This window comes from Hippopotamus amphibius, chromosome 2, assembly GCF_030028045.1.
Source record: "Hippopotamus amphibius kiboko isolate mHipAmp2 chromosome 2, mHipAmp2.hap2, whole genome shotgun sequence".
NCBI lineage: Eukaryota > Metazoa > Chordata > Mammalia > Artiodactyla > Hippopotamidae > Hippopotamus > Hippopotamus amphibius.
In genome coordinates, this window is record NC_080187.1 from 36,213,526 (window position 1) to 36,236,094 (window position 22,569).

The window sequence follows — 22,569 nt, forward strand, 5'->3', positions numbered from 1 at the left end:
AAATGCGGACCTCGGACAGACTGCAGGATAGGCAGCCGGCTAGAGACAACCACCGCCGCCTTGAGGCAACCCGCCGGCCCAGAGCTCTCAGGCTTCCCAACGGCTTCAACCCCCACAGGCCTGTGCTGCCGGAAACGGAAAGCCTTGGGCTGACTGGCGGTTGGGCGCGGAGCCGGAAGCCGGAAACTGCGTGTGGTGACGCCCGCGATGGCGGAGGCGGCGGCTGTGGCTGCGGAATCCCAGGCAGGCTGCAGGGCTCGGGCGGCGCGTGCGGTGCTAGATCAGGTGGTGCTCCCGGGTGAGGAGCTGCTGCTGCCTGAGCAGGAGGACGGAGAACGCCCCGGAGGTGCAGGGGAGCGACCGCTGCGCCTGAAAGTCGGGATGCGTTCCCGGGGGCGTGTTGTGTGTGGCCCGGGCTTGCGGCGCTGCGGGGACCGGCTGTTGGTCACCAAGTGTGGACGCCTTCGTCATAAGGAGCCCGGCAGTGGCAGCGGCGGTGGCGTTTACTGGGTGGACTCGCAGCAGAAGCGGGTAAGCTGGAACTTCGGAGGGGTTGTACGGCCGGAAGAGGGCTGGGAGTACTCGGAAGGGGCCCCGGAGCCCTCCTCTGTTAAGGCTAGCCAAGAGCCACCGTAGTCTTGTGCTTACCTCTGCAGCTCTTTTAGAGGGACCGTAAACAACTGGAACGTGATGGGCGACCAGGAGAGAAAGGAGCCTGGGAATCTTGGCATAGAAAGGTTATCCCCTATATAAGGGCTGTGAGACATGGTCATTGTCTTCAAAACTCCATAGGTCAGGGAGCAGCAGACTTGTCTTTCGGGGGTCCCAAAGAACCAGGCTTAATGGGTAGATGTCACAGAGAGTTCAATTACTTTTAGAATAAATAAGAACTTTCACATAGGAAAAAATTGTCTAACAATGGAATGGCCTTCCTTGGTTGTGAGGACTCCCTATGTCACTGGATTCATAGGCAAACAGAAGCTGGGGAGTTTCTGATAAGAATACAGAAGAGGTAGGGGATACTTACTTAAATGAACAGACTGTTAGAAGCTGGAAACCTGAGAGTTTATCATGTGATTGTGTTTCTTGTTATTGAAAGTGACATGATCAAGTTTGTTGTAAGATTTGTATTGATTTGTAAGCATGGATTTCAAAATATTTTCTAACTATTTCTAACGACAAAGATAACAAAGTAACCACTAAGGACTTGCTGAAGATGTCTTAAAAGTGATTGTCATTTGTGGTTGTTCTCTCGTTCTGTTTTCTTTTGTAGTATGTCCCAGTGAAAGGAGACCACGTGATTGGCATAGTGACAGCTAAGTCTGGAGATATATTCAAAGTTGATGTTGGAGGGAGTGAGCCAGCTTCTTTGTCTTACTTGGCATTTGAAGGTGCAACTAAAAGAAACAGACCAAACGTGCAGGTAATGACAGGACCTTTGGTTTCAAAAGTAAGAGAAATATCCATTCCCTAAACACTGAAATATCCAGAAAGCTACTGGAATTGTCCTATTTTCCTAGTTCTATAGAATGATCTTGGAGCATCTATGTAATCACTTCCTTCAGATGCTCCTGCTCTGGGACCAGAGCCACATACTTATTTTACATTTGCTGTGTTGGGGAATGTTTTCTTCTCTATTGAGTTGAAAGGTTATATCTGTTCTATTTGTTGTGTCTATATACACCAGACAAGGAAGTAAGCCATAGGCTCAGGGAGGAAGGAGGGAAAAGTGGTGGAAATTGCCCTATCAGCGATCCATCGCTCCTTGATGTGGGTCTCAGGACTGGCATCTCATAGCTTCAGTTACATCACTGTTTCCCAACAATCCCTTTTTGCAGCTGACAGAGGAGCAGTCTTGTTACCTCAAGTTTTCAGTTTGGCTTTTCAGGTAGCATGGCCATATTCTTCCTGTCCATCCAAGCCAGAAATATGGTGGTTTCTTTGCCCTTTCTCATTCGCCTCTCTTGTGTCTTTAGTTGCCTAATCTTGTTGATCCTTTTTGAATCTCTCTGATCTTCCACATGTCCACCCCTCTATCTCCACTTTGCAAGTTCAGGCCTTAGCTATCCCTTGATTGGACTTAGTCACTCACCTCCTTAGTAACATCCTGCCTGTACACTTTTGCCCCTCCATCTAGGCTTTTAAGAGCTGACAACCTCACACACCACTTTCTCAAAAAAAAAAAAAAAAAAAAAAAAGTTCTTCAAAGCCTACATATTTCCTTGGCATTGTACTCCAGAGGACTCCCCTCATCCACAATTATATCCTCCATGTGGCCCTGCCTGAATCATACCAGACTATTTAAGAGCATTGCTGAATTCATAATCTCCTGCCCTTGTACCTTTGCTCATGCTGTTCCCTCTGGGTTGCTCTTTCTCCTTTTCAGCCTGTGGAACACATGCTTGCCTTTCAATACCCAGGCTGAGCACCACCACCTCTGTAAAAACATCCCTAATTTCCAGTCACTTTTCTTACTGGATTCAGCCTTGAATGAAGTTTATTGTTTATACGTACATTTCCACTGCCCTCTGAAACCAAATGCTTCTAAAAGTCAGAGAATGTTTTGTTCCCTCTAGTTCCTTGAGTCACCAACAGTAGTAGGTACTTAACAAGTTTACTCTCCATTTCCTTAGTTTCATCATTTTGAAGTTCAACTCTGAAGTTTTTAAAGTAAATCTTGCATGGAGAAGTGTCTATCAATTACCAGTGTTCCATTTTACTTTGAATAAATTTGCATGCCAGGGCTTTCTGTAATTCCCTAAAGCAGTGCTGTGTAATAGAATTTTTTGTGGTAATGCTGTTTTACATATGCACTGACTATTATGGTAGCCACTAGCTACACATGGCTGTTGAGCATCTGAAATGGTGGCTAATGCAACTGAAAAACTGAATTTTAAATATATACTTTGTCAATTTAAATGTAAGTTTAAATAACTACATGTGGGTAGTGGCTACTGTATTTTATCCCCAGAGAGGATTCTCTGGCTTTGAGATGGCTTCCAGTCTGGGTATTTTCTGATGGGAGAAGGGTGAGGGTATACGCATAAACTTTGCCTTCCTTTAAGACACAACTCCAGAGTGACTGAGAATCCTAAAGTGTAGTCAGCCATTTAGCCACGGAATTGTAGGTAGCTGGCACTGCTGCCTATGGAAAAGAACCAATAGCAGCACCTGCAGCATGGTTTGCTGAGAGGAAATGAACTGTTCTTTAATTATCATTGTAGGTTGGAGATCTCATCTATGGCCAATTTGTGGTTGCTAATAAAGATATGGAACCAGAGATGGTCTGTATTGACAGCTGTGGACGAGCCAATGGAATGGGTGTGATTGGACAGGATGGTCTGCTTTTTAAAGTGACTTTGGGCTTAATTAGAAAGTAAGTCCTGATGCCTTCTGGCTTGCCTGTTGTCTTTTATATTATACCTTCTTAGAAAGTTGACTTATCTTTGGGATTTAGATTCTTCATAACAATGGCTATATCTCCTCAAAGTTAAAAATCTGTATCTATTTTAACATAGCTATAAACTCATGCATTTAGTTCCAGCCTCTCAATGTGAATACATCAAATTCAGATGTATTTGGCATTATAGTTTCTGTGTTGATATGGAGTCTGGAATTCTCTGCTGGAAGGTCGATTGTTCTTTATAGCTGATATACTCAGACCAAATGTGAAAACTGGACTTTCCCCTTCTTCTAAGTCACTTGAATAGGGGTGCAATTTACTGTTGTAGAAAATCATCAAATTTCTCTTATAATGGGAGCCAAATGAAACTAGGCTGATGTGATCCTCAAACTTATGCAGACATTCACAGAAGGCTCCTGCTTTTCTGTCCTCTAGTCCCCAGAGGCAGATTCTCTTTGTTAAGTTAAGGCCTTTACCTACCCAAAGCTATGCCCTATTAAAGGGCTTTACTCCTAGAGCCACTGAGATTCAGAGCTATCTTGCTTATCTACTTATTCTGTAGATCTGCAGAATTAATTCAGGACAGTTAAGATAAAGCATGTTATTAATTAAGCAGCACCTTTGTGTTTTGAAAGAGTCAACACTCCTCTCCAAGTATTGAATTTAATACCAAGGAATAACTTACATGGTCAGGAAAATAAGGTTAAAGTGTTCTTTTAGCACCATAGACAATAAAAAAGCTACAGTTCTAAAGTCTGGAATTAAGGTGCTCTGACGATGTAGAGGAAGAACTTTATATATTTTTGTAAAGTTGGTGAGACAGGGAGTTTGATTTCTTTGTAGAGGATAGCCCACCGTTGTGAAAGCTTATCAGAAGAAAGAGGGCAGCAAACGTTGTCATGTGCCTTGTTCTTGCAGTGATGTTGGTGGAGCTCTGAATAACTGTGGAGAACTGCCCAGAAAAGGAGTCTTCTAAAGGAAAGACAGGTCACACCCTGCCACTTTATTAAGTTTTATTTTCTTTCTCTTTTTCACCAGGCTGCTAGCTCCAGACTGTGAAATCCTACAAGAAGTGGGAAAACTCTACCCACTGGAGATAGTATTTGGAATGAATGGAAGAATATGGGTTAAGGCAAAAACCATTCAGCAGACTTTGATTTTGGCAAACATTTTAGAAGCTTGTGAACACATGACAGCAGATCAAAGAAAACAAATCTTCTCCAGATTGGCAGAAAGTTGATCTGTGTGGGCTTTTTTTTACAGGTCAATTGAGCCAAGAGACTCTGGGTTTCCTGAGGGAAATGTTTCTCAGGTGAACCTCTCCCCATTAAATCTTCAGAAGACAAGATGTGAATGTACATATTGTCTTATTAGAGTCCTATATAAACTATTTTTATAAAAAAGTTACTGGTTGCCACCCATGTTCTTGTGGGTAAGAAAAATCATAAAGTAATGATGTTTTTTGTTTTTTACAATAAAGTTTACTAAAAGTTACTATTATGGTTTATTTGATGTTAACTCCCTTAGTTTTGCTAGAGTGCAGCTTCTATGATAAACTGTAAGTGAGCATTAAAATAAAAATTTTATGATAGTAAAACATGTTCACCAAAGAAAATGTAGGACACATAGAAAATATAAAGCAAACAAAAAACACCTGTAATTCCATTATTTAGTGAGTATGTAACAGCTAACAATTATCATGTGCTTATCACGTATCAAGTATTGTTCCAAGTGTCCTGCCTGGGTTAATTCATTTATTCTTAGTAACTGCAAAGACACTTAACCATATGTGAATGTATGTTTTTCAAATTGAAACTATAGGATTATACTTTATATACTACTGTGTTATACACTTCGTTCGTCTGCTTCAAACATTTATTTCTTTCATGATTGCTATTAAAGATTCAATAGTTGTATAATACTTCATTTTCATGTTATAGGATATTTTGGATATGTCTAGTTTCTTGTTGTTCTATAGATAACACAATGATGAGGATCTCTGATTCCAAGTTTAGCCAAATCTTATTTTGTTAGCCTCTTTCCAGGAAGCCAAAAAACTACCTGCCTGGGTTTTGAAAAAAATTAGTAGAGGTTTGTGATAGAATTGGAGAGGAAATCTGCATTTTAAGCAAAGCCTTTAAAGGTGAAAATGTAGCCTGACAGATGATCCAGGTCAGTGGTCCTGGGGTCAGAGACCTCCCTGAGAATATAAATGATAAGAGTTACAGACCCCTATCCAGAGGAGGTCCCTTTTGGATGACAGAGATTATAGAACTCATTCAATATGTTGATAAAAACCAAGGAGGATTATGTATTCCTAAAGATGCCTGCTGAAGACTGGGTGATTTTTGAGTAGTAAAAAGACACTGATATAATTTATCAAGTGATCATAGTTCTTGAGGGGTTAAATTATGAAGGGGAGGGGACAGAGCGGAGAAGTAACCTTTTGGTTCTTTTGAGATACAGACTACATTTTATGAGTTTGCTAGCAGCTTAGTTATCAAGTTTACTAACTCAAACTGGCCACAGTAACTGAAGCAACTCTACCTGACTAGGACATGAAAAAATGGATCACTGATATTTAGCTTACCAGACATGCATGTGTCAGATGCAATGTATCTTCTGGCTATTTTCAAGTTAGACTTACCAGTACTGTGTTTTTGCTTTTCAATTTGACCTGTTAATCACAAGTATATATGAAGAATCGGGTTTGTACATGGCTCAGAAGGATACAAAGATACTCCCATGAATAGTTAGGAGGCTACCATTAGGAAGAGAGAAGCCCTCCAGGCCCATACTCAGAATAGGCAAGAGAGAGTAGGAGCCACAGATGGAAAAAAGTGCTATGGGGGGGCTTAAAGCAAGGCTAGGTTAGGACAGGCTGGTCCTGCAACGCCTCTGTTCAGCATATTACTGAGCCAGGGAAAATCAGCAGGATTGAGATGGCCAGAGAAAGTCATGCAGTTATATGATGCCCATGTAGTGAAAATTTAACTCTTGATAGAACGATACTTACTTGATTATTTAAACTATCTCTAAAGAGTAGGTATTTCACAAATAGATGTACAGAAGATGAATTAACACATCCAAAGCCATGTAGTTTTAGGGCTAATTCATTGTTATGTAAACTCTTTAGTTAGTCAACATGTATCTGGGCACTTCCTGTAAGCCAGGCACTATGGGAGATACAAAAGAGCAAAAAATGTGGTCCCTGTTAGTAACTCCTATCCCAGTGAACAGCCAAGATGTCAAGTAAAGGCAAATGAGTACCACCACCATCCTCTCTGCTCTGCTTTTAGGTCAAGGCAACTCCAGCAATTTCACCTCCTGCAGCTGCAATCAGGCTGTCCATTATTCCACTGAGTTCTGAAGAATATAGCCTTTTCTGGAAGAAACTCCTTCCTTCAATGCTTCAGGCCAGTTTTGAGTCTCAAAGTAAGTGGACAGGATATCAAACACTGTTAGAAGGAAAAACAGAAAACATAGTGACCACACAGAAGAAAAAGAACTAGTAAACGACTAATGAGGAAAAAAGTGTTCTGGAATATTTCATTCAACGAACCTACTCTACCACAAATGGTACTAGATCCTGGAGAGGCAGAGGCAAAGACACAGGCCCTGCTTGCCTACATGGATGTTAGCCTACTTTGAGAGATACAGGCCTGTGAATGGACAATGCTACAACAGAGAGGAACACAGTACCATGGAAGAAAGCAGGGGCCCTGACGTGGCCTGGGATGGGGAGGGTAGCAGCTAAGATGCCTGTGAACCGAATCCTGAAGGATAAAAAGGAATTCACTGTTCAATTATAGGTTGAAGGCATGGCATTCTAGGACAAGGGAACAATTTCAACTATCTTTAACATAGCTAGGAACCAGGAAGAAAATGAAAAATGCCTCTGGAAGGCCAGAATACATGTCACAAAGTGCATACAGTAAAGTCCAAGCACATCAGTCACAGGGGAGACTTGTTTCAAGGGCCAATTACATTTAAACACAATGCAAAGAAGCAGCAGCAGAACTAATATATGTTAAGCATGGGCCATGTGAGCAGTACCTTGATTGATGGCCAATATCTCTGAATGGTAGTTTTTCCCATTCTGGCATCTGACCATGTATTCCTGGATTGGTAAGCGAGCAGTCTTGACAGAGTGTTCTTGGGCCCTTTGAAATGTCACCTTCTGTAAATCACAAATATGTTTCTTATAAAACCAATACACAAAGATATTCTTATTATAATATGCAAACTGTGAGAATCCTCATGTACCACCACCCCAATTTCCATCTGTAATCATAATTAAATGATAAGTATATTAAAAATAAGTAGCCTATGGCAGAATGGAAAAAACTGTAGATAATGAAGAGTATTTACTTGTGACAAGTAAGACATGGCTTGTGCAGCAGCACCTCACTTATTCGGGAGTCATTTATCTGCTAGCTTCCACTCACTACTTACAACCACATAGGAAATAGTAAAAAGAGGCATATCTGCTGCCATAATCTGCATCCAAAAATCCAAGCAGCCTAATCAATCAGAGGAAACACTCCCAGCCCTAACTCAGGAAGACCCAATTCTGGATATCTGGAGTTTTCAGTCAAAGCCGAATGGTAGCAGCAAATTAGAAATAAGGGAGACAGGATTCTAGTCACGTACACCACCAGCAACAAGATAGCATTAAGGTCTTGCATAGCCCAATGAAAAGGAAAGGCTCTAAAAACTACAAAAAGGAGGCAGAACTAAAAATATCCAACAATCTGAGGCCATTTAGCATCAGAACAGTAACTAATGTCCCTTTAAAGATGTCCCTGAGTCATGGACTGAAGTTTAAATTATACTCAATACTCTCTGCTCCGACACTGGACTACCTGCCTCTCAGACTCACATGAAACACGATTCCAAGAGAGAACTTCCAAAAATGTTTTAAGTGATGCAATTCAGATGCAATAAAGGTACAGCTACTCAAAGGATTTCTTTGAAGGATAACATTCCTTTGCATATATAAGCTATGATTATTATTTTTAAAATCTATTCCTTTATAATCTCTTTGAACTGGAGTACAGAATTCAAAGCTGGTGTTGGTGATATAGTGGTGAGCCTAGCTGCCTTCCAGAATTCAAAGTTAGTAAGAGACTTAGATGCTGCTCTGAAGGAGTTTATAGTCTAGTTTCTGTTCTCTGAACATTTAAAGATAAAATGACTCCCCTTAAAGTAATGTTGTTCTTAGCATATTTCTGTGAAGAAGCCAAACTCTTAAATAACAACCAAAAAGTTCTATACTTCTGACAAATCCTTGTGCCAGTTGTATTTCAGTTTAAATGCTGGTGGAAAATAAAAAGAGGACAGTGTGTTAAATTTGCACATCTATAGATCATACACTGCTCACTGGCCCTCTAGAATTGTCTGCTTCAAAAAAAAGGGATGTCACTCTGCTGTGGGAGACTATATTTGGTTGTTATGTCTTTTGAATCTCTTTTAATCTAAAATAACCCCCATGACTATTTCAGTTTTCATTACATTGACTTTTTTGAAAGTCTGGTCCAGTTGTCTTGCAGAATGTCTCACATTCTGGATCTGTTTATGATTAAATTCAGTTTAAACATTTTCTAGTAAGAATACTTCACAGGTTGAGATTCCATCACATCAGGAGGCACATGTCACTATTGGTGATTCTAAGTTTGATCATTTGTTGAGACGGTGACCTCCAGATCACTTCACTGTAACAGTACACTTTTGCCTTTGTAATCTGTGGGCTGGTACTTAGATACCAATGAATAGTCAGTTCCCTCACAACCTTACATTCAGTCAATTTCCTGAATCAGTGATTACACTGGGAATGACAAAATGATGATTTCTCACCTCTATTATGCATTTCTCATTTACTAGCTGGCATTCTTTAGAGCCCTCTCCTCCCCACACCGCCTGCCCATTTTTTATATTATCACTATGCAGGCATGGAACACTGACTTTTTTAGAATAAATGCGATTCAGTTAAGTATCATCTGTGTCAAATATGTGTATGTATCTCACCTATATATGAAAAAATACACTCACATATGAAAAACTATATATGTGTATATATATATATATATATATAATATACCCATAAACACATACTTGTGTGATCACAGAATATATCAAGAGGGATACAGAAGAAAACCATGGCTGCCTCATGCAGTGGATATTGGATGACAAGGATGAGAGGTAGACTTATTTTTCACTGTGCTCCTTTTTATATATTTTAACCATTATATCATTGTTTATTATCTATGCAATATGCTAATTAGTAAATATAAAAAATTATCTCAACAAATATTTGTATAATGGAAACATATCTCAAAACTGCAAATATTCCAATAAAATTCCAATTCAATAAAAGAAATCTGGACAGTCCTATTGAGGTTGAGATTATGGGATAAGATTCCTGTCAATAGGGAAGATGGCCTACGAAAGAACAAACTACTCTTTCACAAAGAACAAATAGCTGGTAAGAATGCTGAGTCAAAGCTTCCTTGGTCAAGATCACAGTCTTCCTTGGAGTACTGAAGAGAGGAGAGAAGAAAAGAATTCAATAATGGTTATTTATGTAATTACCAAATACTCCCCATTCCAGTCCGTGACTGGATTCTGTCAGGTCAAGGTTGCTGACACTGCTGATGAGAAGAGAAGTTAGCAAGTGGGAGGGCCAACCTAGGCAGGACAGGCTGCTCCTTCCTATTTCCTCTGAGTTTTTAGGCCTTTTGGCCTAAGGTTACAACAGGGTAGTTGCCTCTAAAAGAAAGCACCACTTTTCAAAATGTAGTTGTCAGGCCTAAAATGTACACCTACCTTCCGAATGCTTTCGTCTACAAGTCCACCAAGTACGTAAACTTTGTTTATATCAACATCTTCAAGAGCTAATGAAAAAAATGAAGGACATTGAGGTCAATCTGTTTTATAATTTCTAAATCCAAAGACTGTAAAAGGAAAGAGTTATTAATGATAAAAGTAGAAATTTAATAAATAGAAGACAAAAAGATAGTAGATTTGCTAATTCCCTGAAAAGATCAATTATAGACAAATTTTTGGCATATCTAATCAGATATGCAAACTCAAATGACCATTAGGATTCATAAAGGAGGCAAAATTTCAGAGGAATGTAAAATAATTAGAAGAGAATACTGAGAGCAACTTAATACAATAAAATTGAAAATTATGTGAAATAGATGATTTTCTGGGAAAAGAAATATTTATCTAACATTGATCCAAGAAGGGTCAATGCGAGGAGGTGACCAGGAAAACTCAGGACAATTACTAGGTAACTCACAAGGGCCAGCTGAGGATGGTGACCCTAAATCTGTGCAGCTGTGTGCACATGGTAGGACAAATATGAAGCATCCAGCGAGGTCTCTGTCCATAAGAGGTGTGAATTAATATCTGTTCATTTTTTTTCTTGGATATACCTTGGGTGGCTTTAACAAATTCTGACACCAGGAATAATGATATAAAGGGCTAGAAGCAATGTGTTACAAGAATGCATGCAGTAAAGTACATACCATGTTCTGAGTCAGGAGTCAGATACACAAGGGTTTCCAGAGGAAATAAACTAAAGCAGTCTTCTTCGGTTATGTCTAGCTGAAAAATGTAAACAATCCAAGATAGTGTGAACTAGGTTAAGACATAGCCCACACTGCAGCAACTAGTTACAGGGCATGTAGTTTCTATCAGGCCTGGCTCCAGGTACATCAAGAGGATACATGTCTGACAACCTGTTCTCAGAAAGTGCTCTGTTGGGGAGTTGATGTAGAAAGGTACAGACGTTTAACCCTACAAAATGAGACAGAAAGTGGTATGAGGCCCTAACAGACATACAAGGAGCATGCCCCAGGACAACAGAGAGGGAATGACAACACCAGAGACAACCTTCTAGCGAAGGGAATGCTGGAACTGGGTTTTTGAAAAGAAGTGAGATTGACACACTTACAAATGGAAGAAGTATTCAAAGTGGAGGGAATCACCTAAGAAAAGCATGAAGGGACTTCCCTGGTGGTGCAGTGGTTAAGAATCCACCTGCCAATTCAGGAGACACGGGTTCGAGCCCTGGTCTGGGAGGATCCCACATGCCACAGAGCAACTAAGCCCGTGTGCCACAACTACTGAGCCCTCGTGCCACAACTACTGAAGCCCGTGCTCCACAACAAGAGAAGCCACCACAGTGAGAAGCCCATGCACTGCAATGAAGAATAACCCCCGCTCACCACAACTAGAGAAAGCCCGCGCGCAGTAACATAGACCCAGTGCAGACAATAAGCAAACAAGCAAACAAACAAACAAATTTGATTTAAAAAAAAGAAAAGCAAGAAGACAGGAAAGCAAGGGGACTGAACTACACAGCCTTTAGAGTGGATCTGTTTGGCTCACATACAGGAATCACAAAACACACACAGAAGAGTAAAGCTGGGAATGGCTGTGGGATTGTTAAGGTAACAGCAACCATGACTAACTGTGCAGCACCACACAGGGTGCTTTGCACACTCAGTGCCTCTGAGGACCTCCCTACGAAAGGCTACACTACCCAGTCTCAGCTACCTAATGCAAAAACACAAGGGCACTTTTGGTGGCACTTGTTAGGCATTGATCTGGATTCTTGCCTATATATCAATCACCACATTTAAGAGATCCTAGGGAAAGTACTGAAAGTATTGGGTTGCCAAAATGTTCAGCCAGGATTTTCTGTAACATCTTATGGAAAAACCCGAACGAACTTTTTGGCCAACCCAATAACTTAGTATTCCCTAAAACTCATCTTTAAATCCATATTACTTCCATAAGGATTCTCTCTCTTCCCCGCAAAACTCATGATTCCTAATTCTGCACTACTAAGAACAAGAAAGGGGTCATGGCATTTCCCTAAAACATTCCTGGAGTATACAGTCTAGCATACAATACACTGGATACAAAATACAGTCCTGGATACTGGTAATATTAGTTTGCCAATGCAGTGGAAGGATGAAAATTTTAAAATATAAGAACTGATGTGAGGTTCTAAATTTTTTAAGATTGTAATAGTGAAAACATAATTTATATATATAAACATTTTTTATACTGAAACATGAAAAAGTAAAAGAAAATTTACTATTACCCCCTCCAACCTACTTTTCAGATGACAACTCAAATAATATGCAAAATGAGGCTTACCAGATAACTAGAAAATCCATCATTCATCCTCAAACACTCTTCATACAGGGGACTGTCTGTGGTGAATCCAGTGAGGCAGATCCAAAATGGCCTGTCAGCCTTTTTATTTGAGCCATACAACCGTCGGATCTGTCCAGCCAGTCTACTTAATTCCTTCAAAAAAGTAAGGACAGCTTAGGGCAGAAACATGCCCACTCTCTCCAAATTCATTATCAACAAATGGTTATTCAGTAAGTTCACTGAGTGCTACTCTGGGAAAGCTCATAAAGTACAATGGCCCCTTTTACTCCAGGAGTGAGTACATGCATGTATGTACGTGTCTTACATCCCATGCATCACATCTTACAAACGAAAGTTAAGGTAATGATACTAGTCCAGAAACAGTGAGTTAATGGAAAAACTAAGACCTCTCCCCTCTTCTGGATCTGCTGATGTGTGTTATGGGGGGTGTGTGTGTGTGTATGTAAAATTTTTCTTTTACCTTTTATCTAAAATCTTACCATGTGACATTTACTATTTTTTAAAAAGAGGTTAGAATACTGTACATACATTTTTATACTCCATCAGTTAAACTTGGTACCTTCTCCCTAACTCCAGGAGATGTCATAGGTTTGGAAGTTTTAACTTTCCATCCTGATTTAGAGATATCACCCTTATAGAAACATAGTTTTACAATCTGGCCTGATCTGGCTCAGTACAGGGGGAAAAAAAGCTCTGGATTTGAATTAATCTGATATCTCAATTAATACATACATTAAAAAACTCTTGGCTGACCTTTTCAGAGGGCTATAGTTAGAGGTTCTGTGGAAGAATTCCAGATCCTAATTTCTCTGAAAAACATGCAAATATTAGCATGTACAATAGAAATGTCGGAAAACAAAGATTTGTTTTGTGGTGTAAGGCCTAAAATCAAAGCCCAATATCGTGTGCCACCTTGATACCTGGTGCAAATGAGAGGGCCTTGAAGAGCCTAACTGCAAGTTCTGCTCCCGATTCTGCTCCCACGGATAAGGTCCACTAGCTACAAAATCCTTTTTTTAATCAAAGGGATTCCGTTGATAAAGGCTTCCAGCTTATCCCTGAGTAGTGGGTTTCAATTCTCTGCCAGCCCAATGAATTATTGCAACAAACCAATCACATCTTCCTGCAGGAACCTAACTTCTTGATACTACAAAACCTGCCTCCCATGGCCCCTGGTTGTTCATTCTGTTCCCAAGTGCAATTCCATGAGGCCCTGCATGGTGTGCAGTGTCATCCTCCCTTCGGGCTGAGTATATGTGACCAATAAACTGCTATCAGTCTTACTTGTCCAGTGTTGAGTGCTGTGTGTTCAACCATCCCCAGAATCATAGGGTGAAAATCCTTCCTTCACCAACAGGGAAAATGGGAGGCTTTTTAAAACGCATACATTGTAGAAAGACCTCCCACCAGGTAATCTCCCCACCACAGGCAACCAGGTGACTATTCCTCTCCCCAGCAGAAGGCCAAAACTTCATCTTTGGAGAATTAAACCTGAAAGGCTCCATGTAGACTAGGTACACCATGAGCACAGAGGCAAAGGTGTTGGGCTCAAAACAGAAGATAAGGCAAAAATTTTTAAACTAAACCAGATGTCTATTCTTTTTCCTGATTCTTTACAACAGCCATTTCAAAACTTAGTAGCCATGTGTAGAAAACCAAACACTTGCTGGCTTACTAGAGAATCATAGAAGCTGGAGCTGGTCACGCTCTTTGTGAAAGCTGCTCCCACCCAGACCTCCCTCATGTGAACAGGAATTCAGAGTTCAGTGGATGTTTTACCTTCTTAGACATGTGGTGGGTCATACTCAAATCGATACAGAGTCTTGGTCCTAAATGTTTGGCTTCCAAAAGTCTTTCCTTGGTTAAGGATCTCAGAAAACGTTTGCTGTGCTGGGGGTAGATGCCTAAAGTAGAAATATCAGAAAGGAATAAACATGGAAAAACTGAAAAATATTATTATTCAGTAAGAAACAAATCCCCCTAACCAGGAGAGTACTTTTTGCACATGAAGAAAAAGTGGAAGCTCATGCAAGGTATTCATTCAATAGGCAGTTTAAGTACAGCAGAACGGTGAAGCGCGTGCTCTGAAGCACACTGCTGGATCCAAATCAGAGTTAAGTTTGTTCACTTATTACCTACAAGATCTTGGGCATGCTATTTAATTTCTTTGAGCCTCAATCTCTTCACCTAGAAAATGAGGCTAATAAGAGTATTTACCCCTGACGGTAATCCATGTAAAATTCTTAGCACTGAACCTAGCACACAGTACTGCATAAACGCTGCCTGTTGTTGGTAGCATTCCTTCTACTTCTGAGCTTATAAACACATATATGCACTAGACAGCTTATATTTGAAAGGCAGCCTCAAATGTTGCTTTCCTTGATACTTTGATTCCCAACAAAATAAGACAATAGGTCCTACCTCCCAGACGTTTGTTTGTACTTAAAAACAATATCCCTGCACTCCTAGAAACATGCAGATACCAGTTTGCTAAGAAATAAATACAGTTACCCCAGCAATCTGATTTATTGTTACCTGAATTCTCTACACGGTTGGCTTTCCTTCTTTCTTTTTCTTGTTTTCTCTTACTCTTCTTTGCTGCAACTATCTTTTCCCAGTGTCTCTGTTTTCTTTGGACATTTTTCTTATGTTATCCAGAAAACAAAATTGTTTGAGAACTTCATAAGCACCAAAAAGGAAAATGATATTAGAAATAGTTACTTAGTTATTTTTTAAATTTAGATATAAAGTTAGGAGAGAAAAAGGGCATTAGTCTTAAAACCAAAAATGGGCTAGATTGTGTTTAGAGAAAGCAGAACCCCAGCAAAGAGATGTGACATACCCAAGGTTACAGTAAATTTATTAGGGACAGGGTTGAGATTCCCTGACCCTTCTGAGGTGTACAAAAATTCCTCTTGAAATTTATTTACTTTTTCTGACTCAAATGAAACTGAAACCTTAAACCAGTTAACAGGAAACTCATCCCTTGGAATACAACTAACTCATTCCCAGTCTTCTTGTTACCAATATCTATCCTTAGAACAGGAGTCTCTGGTACATTCCAACACCTCAAAGCCCGTGGCCAAACAACTTGCTCCACTCACCGAGCACCACACTGCACTGCCTGTAGGCTGGGTCTCCTCCTCTCGATGCTCGCATTCCACATCAATCTGTAGAAGCTGGAAGCTTTCAGAGACTCCATCTTCACCTGTGTCCTCTAGGGTGCCTTCTTGCTCCTGCAGCATGTGTGACTCTGTTTTCTGAGCACTCCCTTCCAATTCCCAGTACATGTGCTTAGCCCTCTGTCCTTTTCACCCAGATTAGGAAAAGGCACAATTATGTGAGACGTTACGTTATTTCACTTGCAGAGGTATTTCCCTATATCCAAATGACAAACAGTGTTACTGTGTTACCAAAGGAGTAGAAGTGTGTAAAATACTAATAGGGATTAACTGAATTGAGAAAAGCATGTGTGTCTTCTAGAGAAATAAACCAGCACAGAAACCTTTCGGTAGTAAGGAAGCCAAATTCACTTCTTAGAAGACAAGCACAACTCCTGACGCCTCCAAGCAATCAATGATTATTCACTGCCACAGTGACACAGATGAGTTCATGTATTGTGTTCTTTGAAATGCACATATGAGTTGAGGGTGAGACAGAGATGGTAAAATCCATCTACCCCATTATGTTTCCATTTACTTCAAAACCATTTCTTTAGCAAATATTTACTGAGCACCTACTCTATGCAAAGTCCTGTACTAGAAACATCCTGGGAGCTTTACAGCTAGCTGAAAACTATGGTAAAGAGTGGCCCCAAATCAACCAAGAATTCTAGGTTGCTGGTTATGTATCAGAATTCATTTTTCCAAACTATATATTCCCTCCTCCAACTCAGTTAAGTATAACTGCAGTAGAAAGCCACAGTCATAGTGGAAACGGTTAATATCCATCAGAAGTGCTGAGGTAGAAAAATATGAAGAACCATTGTTACAGCACACTTAACTAATGTAATAATTTCAAAGTGGTATTCAAAATCCCTGAGGAAGGTATGAGTAAGAAGTGCTACAGCTAAGTGCCTACTAAGCTTAGTCTACAGCTAAGCGTCACAGACAAAGAATGGTATAACCACTGCTCATGGCTGCTCCTCTGAGTCCAGTGTGCTACCAACATATCAGGAAAAATATATTTCTGAAAAAGTAAATCTATGTAATATGATCCACACATGTGGTAAAAAGACCTATTTACAAGAAAAGTTATGATCTTCTCTCCGACCCCTTCCACCTCTAGGGGCAACCCTTATAAACCAGGTGTTTTTAGTTCTTCTGGTAATTAACTCCTTACCCTAAAAGTATAGGCTTATACCATTACTTCTTGATTCATCAACTTTCCCTGTGAAACACTAAAACTAAAATCACTTTAGCTCCTTTTATTTTTAGCTCTTCTCTTAGTTACCTTTAAATTCTTTTGAGGTATAATTTATATACAAAGAAAATGCCAAGATTTTAAGGGTGTAGCTCAACAAGTTTGTGTGGGGGGAGGGGTGGGAGGCGGAGGTGTGAGGGGGTGGGAAGTGAGGGGTAGGAATATACCAGCTCAATGAGTTTACAAGAGCGTAGGGCCTGTGTTACCCGCACCCCCATCAAGATACAGAACATTTCCATCACTCCAGAAAGATCCTTTCCTTCTACACTTTCCAAGTCAATCTCCATCCCATTCTCCCTGCTTTCCAAAAGCAACCAACCACTGTTCTTTTTTCTGTAACCATTGATTAGCTGTGCCTTATAAAATGTTATTTAAATGCATTCAGCGTCTACTCTTTTGAACTTGACATTTTGCCTGCCCCACAACTTGTTTTTGAGATTCCTACATGTTGCTTCATGTATCAGTAGTTGGTTCCTTTTTATTGCTGAGCAGTACTCCACACATGAATGTACCACAACTTGTTTATTCTCCTGTTGATAGACATTTGAGATTTTTCCAGTTTGTGGCTATTATGAATGAAGCTGCCAAGACATTCTCAAAGAAGTGTTTTTGTAGATGTATGTTTTCATATCTGTTGGCTAACTACTAATAGAGTTGCTGGGTCATTCGATGGGTGCTATTTAACTCATAAGAAACTGCCATCAGTTTCCCAGGGTAATCGTACCATTTCACACTGCTGTCAGCAGTTTATGAGAGCTCCAGTTGCTCTGCCTCATTCCCGACATTTGCTGTTGTCAGGGTTCTTAATTTTTGCCATTTTTGTGTAGTGGAATTTCATTGTTTTAATTTGCATTGTTTGATTATTAATGATAGTGAGCTTTTTTTCCCATGCAACTTACTGGTAATTCATAATAGCTCTGTGAGATACCTGTTCAAGTTGATGAAAATTGAAATTAAAATGGAGCAATAATTCAGGCAAACAAAAATGGGTTTGGGCAGCCACTGGAGATCTGGTCTCAGACACGTCTCTGCACCACTGAGAACTTGAATTTCTTTGAACTCTACGAGACCCATGGACACCATCAGTCATATTCAGAACAACACCGGCCAGGTGTAACATTACTGGCTCAAGGTCTCCCCTTGTAACTAGGCAACCATTTCAGACCCCAACCAATCCTTACTTAATAAGCACCCTTACTTCTTGCCAGCTCCAACTGTAATTCATGATAAATAACTCATGTAACGAACTGTAAGCTTACAGTTTTCGCCTTTATAAGCTTCCCCCATTTTGTAGTCTGGTGGAACACAATTCAAGTGCTTCTTGAATCTGTCTTCCATGCTATAGTCCTCAGTCTGGCTAGAATAAAATTCTCTTCTATTCCTATCATGGACTGTTTATGGATTACTTGTCTGCACACTTACGATGGCCTATACTGATCATTAACGATCATCCATCATTGTCTGCACTATCTGGTCTACTTGTTGTTGCCGTTCCTTAAACGTACCAAGGATACTCCCACCTCAGGGCCTTCGCACTTGCTGTTCTTTCTACCTCAATCCTCTTTCCCTAGATAACTGTATGACTGCCTTCCTCACTTCATTCAGATTTTCACTATCCAACGTGGCACACATTTTACTTATTTTTTTGTCAGAGCTTTCTCATTCCTATAACGTAAGCAAACGTTCTGTTTGTTGTTCACTATTTCCTCTATGCCTGGAAACGGGCTTCGTACATAACAGACGCTCAATAAAGACTTGCTGAATTAATAAATCCTCCACTCCACCCCCATCTCTGAGCTGACAGAAGCCTCAGGACTTTTTTTAACCCAAGTCCCACCTAATGAGCATATCCCTGGGCGCTAAGTGATGGATCAGCGTCTGCACGCTCCTCTCATCTTCTCATTCTAAGTTTTAGCTACCAAAGCCGGCTCCGCTCCTCCGGCGGTTTCACCACTAGAGCACCCTGACCCCAAGGTCCGTAGTACCACCCGCGTAGGCCCCGTCTGGCCCATGCGCTGACAGTCCGACGGGAAGCAGGAAGGAACAGCACCAAGAAGATGGGGGACTTGAGGCCACACGACTGCCCGGCGGGCGCCTGCCACCCAGGCGTCCGCCCCGTCTCTCCAGCTAAGGAGGCGGCAGTCCCAGTCCGAACCCCCGGCCCCCACCCCTCCCCGCAAAGAGCCCCCGGCGTACCTGAACCCTTCACCTCACGCAGCGGCAGCGACGCCCACCAAGCCCCGCCTCCGACCTCACGTCCGGTTCCGGCCCCTCTCCGAATAGCATTCTGGGAGTTGTCGTTTTCAGCGTGGAGGCTCTGTGTGCGGCGGAAGCGTGGGTTTCGACTCCCTCGCGCGTGGCGGTGCTAAGCAGCTGCGTCCAGCCAGAAGGTTGCGGCGCCTCACCGAGCCTCCGTTTCCTCGCATGTTAGCTGGGCGTACAATCCCAGCTGCTTGCCCACCGCACAGGGCTGCTGCAGGTGACCAGGCGCTTCGATGGCTCTCAGGGGCTGGACACGGCAAAACTGGGCTGAAACCAGACTTGAACCACCCCTCATCTCGCATCCTGGGGGCCTTGCCTTCCCCTGGCCTCTTAGGGCTTCCCCACAACCAGCAGAGCCCACGAACTGACAACAGTTCCCCTCACCACTACCTGGCCATCCAGGATCATAGCAGATATCCCGGCTTGGACAGCTCACGAATGAGTCTAGCCTCTGGCCACTGTCCCTCCTCCATGTCGCCTCACAAATCCACGGGGAAACTGAGTCTCAGAGACCTGAAGCGACTCAAGCCTCGGCCTGATAAAAACTATCAGCCACTCTTCCCTTTATTCCTGCAGTCCTAGGAGTCTCACCCTTTCCAGAGACCCTACCATGAATGAGCCTGAAATACCTCCTGCCCAAGAAACCACAGCCCTGTTGTATCCGTCCTTGGCCCTACAGTTTCTCCGCAGGACTTTTCTTTCCACAGCTTCTCCAGCATCTCCTACCTGGTCCCCAGTCCACACTTTAATCCATCTTTTATCTGCTTCTGGAGCAACTTGTAAAATACTAAAACTAAACATGCTTTCTTCCTCAAAAGGCTTTTTCTGAAACCTAGCTGTCTTCTCTGCTCAGAAGCTGGCCTTGGCTTTCCACTCAGCAGGACTTGCACAATGGCTCAGATGGTCTTCAGTGGCTCCCACCATGCTTACAGTCTCTGCACCTTGTATTCAGCTGTACTGAATACCTTTCCTTCCTCCCTGCCACTGATCTTGTGTCTTCACTTTTGAATGAGCGCATGGCCACCTCCCCACAGAAAAGGCCACCTAGCTGGTTTCACTGCCCCCTCCCCTCCAGCCCCCATCCATTTACCAGATGATTATGTGTATTCCTTACTCCAAACCCCTCAGTGGTTTCCCATTATACTTGGATGTAAAATCTAACCTGCCCAAGGCCATGCATGGCTTGGTTCCTGGCTATCCCTGCAACCTCATCTATCACTCTTCCTCCAGCTTGCTGTTTTCCAGTCACATCCGGCTTCTTGAAATGCTTTAAGCAAACCAAAAGCCTTTGCAGATACTGTTCCCTTTCCTCTCACTTTAAAAAATTTTTTATTTATTTATTTATTTATTGGCTGTGTTGGGTCTTCACTGCTGCACACAGTCTTTCTCCAGTTGCGGCAACCGGGGGCTACTCTTTGTTGTGGTGCGCAGGCTTCTCAGTGCAGTGGCTTCTCTTACTGCAGAGCTTAGGCTCTAGGTGCACAGGCTTCAGTGGTTGCAGCACATGGGCTCAGTAGTTGTGGCACTGGGGCTTAGTTGCTCTGCGGCATGTGGGATCTTCCCAGACCATGGATCAAACCTGTGTCCCCTGCACCGGCAGGTGGATTCTTAACCACTGTGCCAAGAGGAAAGTCCCTACTCTCACTTTTCACATGGCTGGCTCCTTCTTACACTTTGGGCTTCAGCTCTTTCCTCTTCAGAGAGATCTTTACTAACCACCCTATGGAAGACTGGCTCATCCCAGCCCCATCTTGGCACTCTTAATTTTCTTTATTTCACCTTCATCTATCAGTAGTCTTTTTTTTTTTTCCTATGTCTTCCCTGCTAATTACAAGTTCCTTGAGGGGACTTACATCTATCATGTTAATGATTGTATTCCCGGTGCCACTGTACAGTAAATATTTAACAGGATAAACAAATGAGTGATTTTTCTCTTTTCTTGAGAAAAACTTACCTTCCTACCTACCAAACCCAGGACCTGACACACAGTAGCTACTCAATAAATACTTCCTGACATACTAGTTCTAATTAATGCTGCCTTCTACAGGAAGCCTTCCCTAATCACCACTTTCCTCTTTCCACCAACACCCCCAAATTACTTCTCTCCTTTGAGCTCTCATAGCATCTTGTCTGTTCTCTTTGGTGGTCCTGAGCACACCATGCCTTATATTGTAGGTCTCTATCTCTATGTGTCATCTTATCTCTGGACCAGGAGCCCTGGAAGATAAGATTCTCACCCAACTATTTACATTCATAATCCTACATCATGGGTGTACCATAAATGTTCGTTTAAAGAAATGAATCCACCAATATGCTGGTGGGTGGGAAAATGAAGGAGTGTAAACATCCAGTAGTTTCTCAGTCATTAAACAATTGATTCTTGCATTGGGGAGTAGGCAGTCCCATCCTGCTCTCATGTAGGGAGCTGTGTATCTCAGAGAAAGTGCTAAACATGGCAAAACCCCTGTACTTCACCTTTTCAACAAGCAATGAGGGGTTGCTTCAGAACTTCTGGGACTTAGCACTCCTCACGAGGCCCAGAGCAAAAATGCCAGCTCCATATGCTAGCAACCCAAGGAAGTTAATGGATTTGAGGGAAGAGGAAGCAAAGGAAGAAGGAAACAAACATTTGAGCACCTGTGCTTGAGGCTTCACAGTCTCTGTCCTGCCTTCCACGAGTATTTACTTCTTACCACAATGCTGAATGTGTATTATACAACAGTCTCTGGTTTGGGGTGTTGTGTTGATAAGAAAATGTATTCAAGGTATCTAAATAAGGCATCTGGCACATGTAGGCCATCACTAAATGAGACTAGTGTTAGCTCCTTTTGTCATTTGGGGAAACTGAGGGCCAGAGAAGCGCCTATAACAAGACTGCCAGGATTCAAGCTCTGATTGAGTTGAAGTCCTCAGCTCCTTCCCTAAGCTTGTGAACACACAGATTGTGTTCACGTAAATAAGTCATGTAGTTCTTCATAGCTTTCTGCTTGTAAAAGTATTCAAGTCCTGTTTAGCATTGTACAATTTTTATTATTTCGGTGTCCTATTGTTCCTATTTTCCATTGTCATGAAATCATTTTAAATCTGTTTTCAAGAGCCTTATTTAAATTCGATTCAAAGTACTCTGGGAAAAGATACAGGCCTCAAAGAAAATAAATCTTTTCCTGGCACAAGTACTGGTTCACTGGTTACTAGTTAACAAGTAACTGGTAACAGGGGATGGGAAGATTCTCTTCTCTTCTCCCCAGATATTGCTTTCCTTCTGATTGGCAAGAGCTTGGGTATGT

General features: G+C 41.7%; 2 protein-coding genes across 3 annotated transcripts; one reads left to right on the plus strand and one right to left on the minus strand.

Annotated features, from left to right (window-relative positions):
* Positions 1 to 6: 6 nt before the first annotated feature.
* Positions 7 to 4,900, plus strand: EXOSC3 (exosome component 3). 2 transcript variants are annotated; one of them, XM_057721249.1, is made up of 4 exons: positions 34 to 531; positions 1,274 to 1,423; positions 3,225 to 3,376; positions 4,442 to 4,900. In XM_057721249.1, the coding sequence occupies exons 1-4, from the start codon at positions 208 to 210 to the stop codon at positions 4,641 to 4,643; spliced, it is 828 nt and encodes a 275-aa protein (XP_057577232.1). In that variant the 5' UTR covers positions 34 to 207; the 3' UTR covers positions 4,644 to 4,900. The 2 variants fall into 2 exon arrangements, with proteins under 2 accessions (XP_057577233.1, XP_057577232.1); XM_057721250.1 differs by lacking the exon at positions 3,225 to 3,376 and having other exon boundaries at positions 7 to 531; positions 4,442 to 4,595.
* Positions 4,901 to 6,505: 1,605 nt separating this feature from the next.
* On the minus strand, positions 6,506 to 19,288 carry TRMT10B (tRNA methyltransferase 10B). The gene is made up of 9 exons (XM_057721245.1): positions 19,217 to 19,288; positions 15,703 to 15,976; positions 15,134 to 15,242; positions 14,378 to 14,502; positions 12,578 to 12,730; positions 10,936 to 11,014; positions 10,229 to 10,296; positions 7,460 to 7,583; positions 6,506 to 6,861 (listed from the first exon to the last, which is right to left on the minus strand). The coding sequence occupies exons 2-9, from the start codon at positions 15,886 to 15,888 to the stop codon at positions 6,755 to 6,757; spliced, it is 951 nt and encodes a 316-aa protein (XP_057577228.1). The 5' UTR covers positions 15,889 to 15,976; positions 19,217 to 19,288; the 3' UTR covers positions 6,506 to 6,754.
* Positions 19,289 to 22,569: the final 3,281 nt, after the last annotated feature.

What these genes read in the sequence shown, in the direction of transcription:
- EXOSC3 (XM_057721249.1), top strand. Translation starts at nt 208, where the DNA reads ATGGCGGAGGCGGCGGCTGTGGCTGCGGAATCCCAGGCAGGCTGCAGG. An exon ending in GAAACAGACCAAACGTGCAG is followed by an intron (nt 1,424 to 3,224) that starts GTAATGACAGGA and finishes TTATCATTGTAG; the next exon opens with GTTGGAGATCTCATCTATGG. An exon ending in ACTTTGGGCTTAATTAGAAA is followed by an intron (nt 3,377 to 4,441) that starts GTAAGTCCTGAT and finishes CTTTTTCACCAG; the next exon opens with GCTGCTAGCTCCAGACTGTG.
- TRMT10B (XM_057721245.1), bottom strand. Translation starts at nt 15,888, where the DNA reads ATGTACTGGGAATTGGAAGGGAGTGCTCAGAAAACAGAGTCACACATG. An exon ending in CCCACCACATGTCTAAGAAG is followed by an intron (nt 12,731 to 14,377) that starts GTAAAACATCCA and finishes ACTTTTTTGAAG; the next exon opens with GAATTAAGTAGACTGGCTGG. An exon ending in GACTCCTGACTCAGAACATG is followed by an intron (nt 10,297 to 10,935) that starts GTATGTACTTTA and finishes TTTTTTCATTAG; the next exon opens with CTCTTGAAGATGTTGATATA.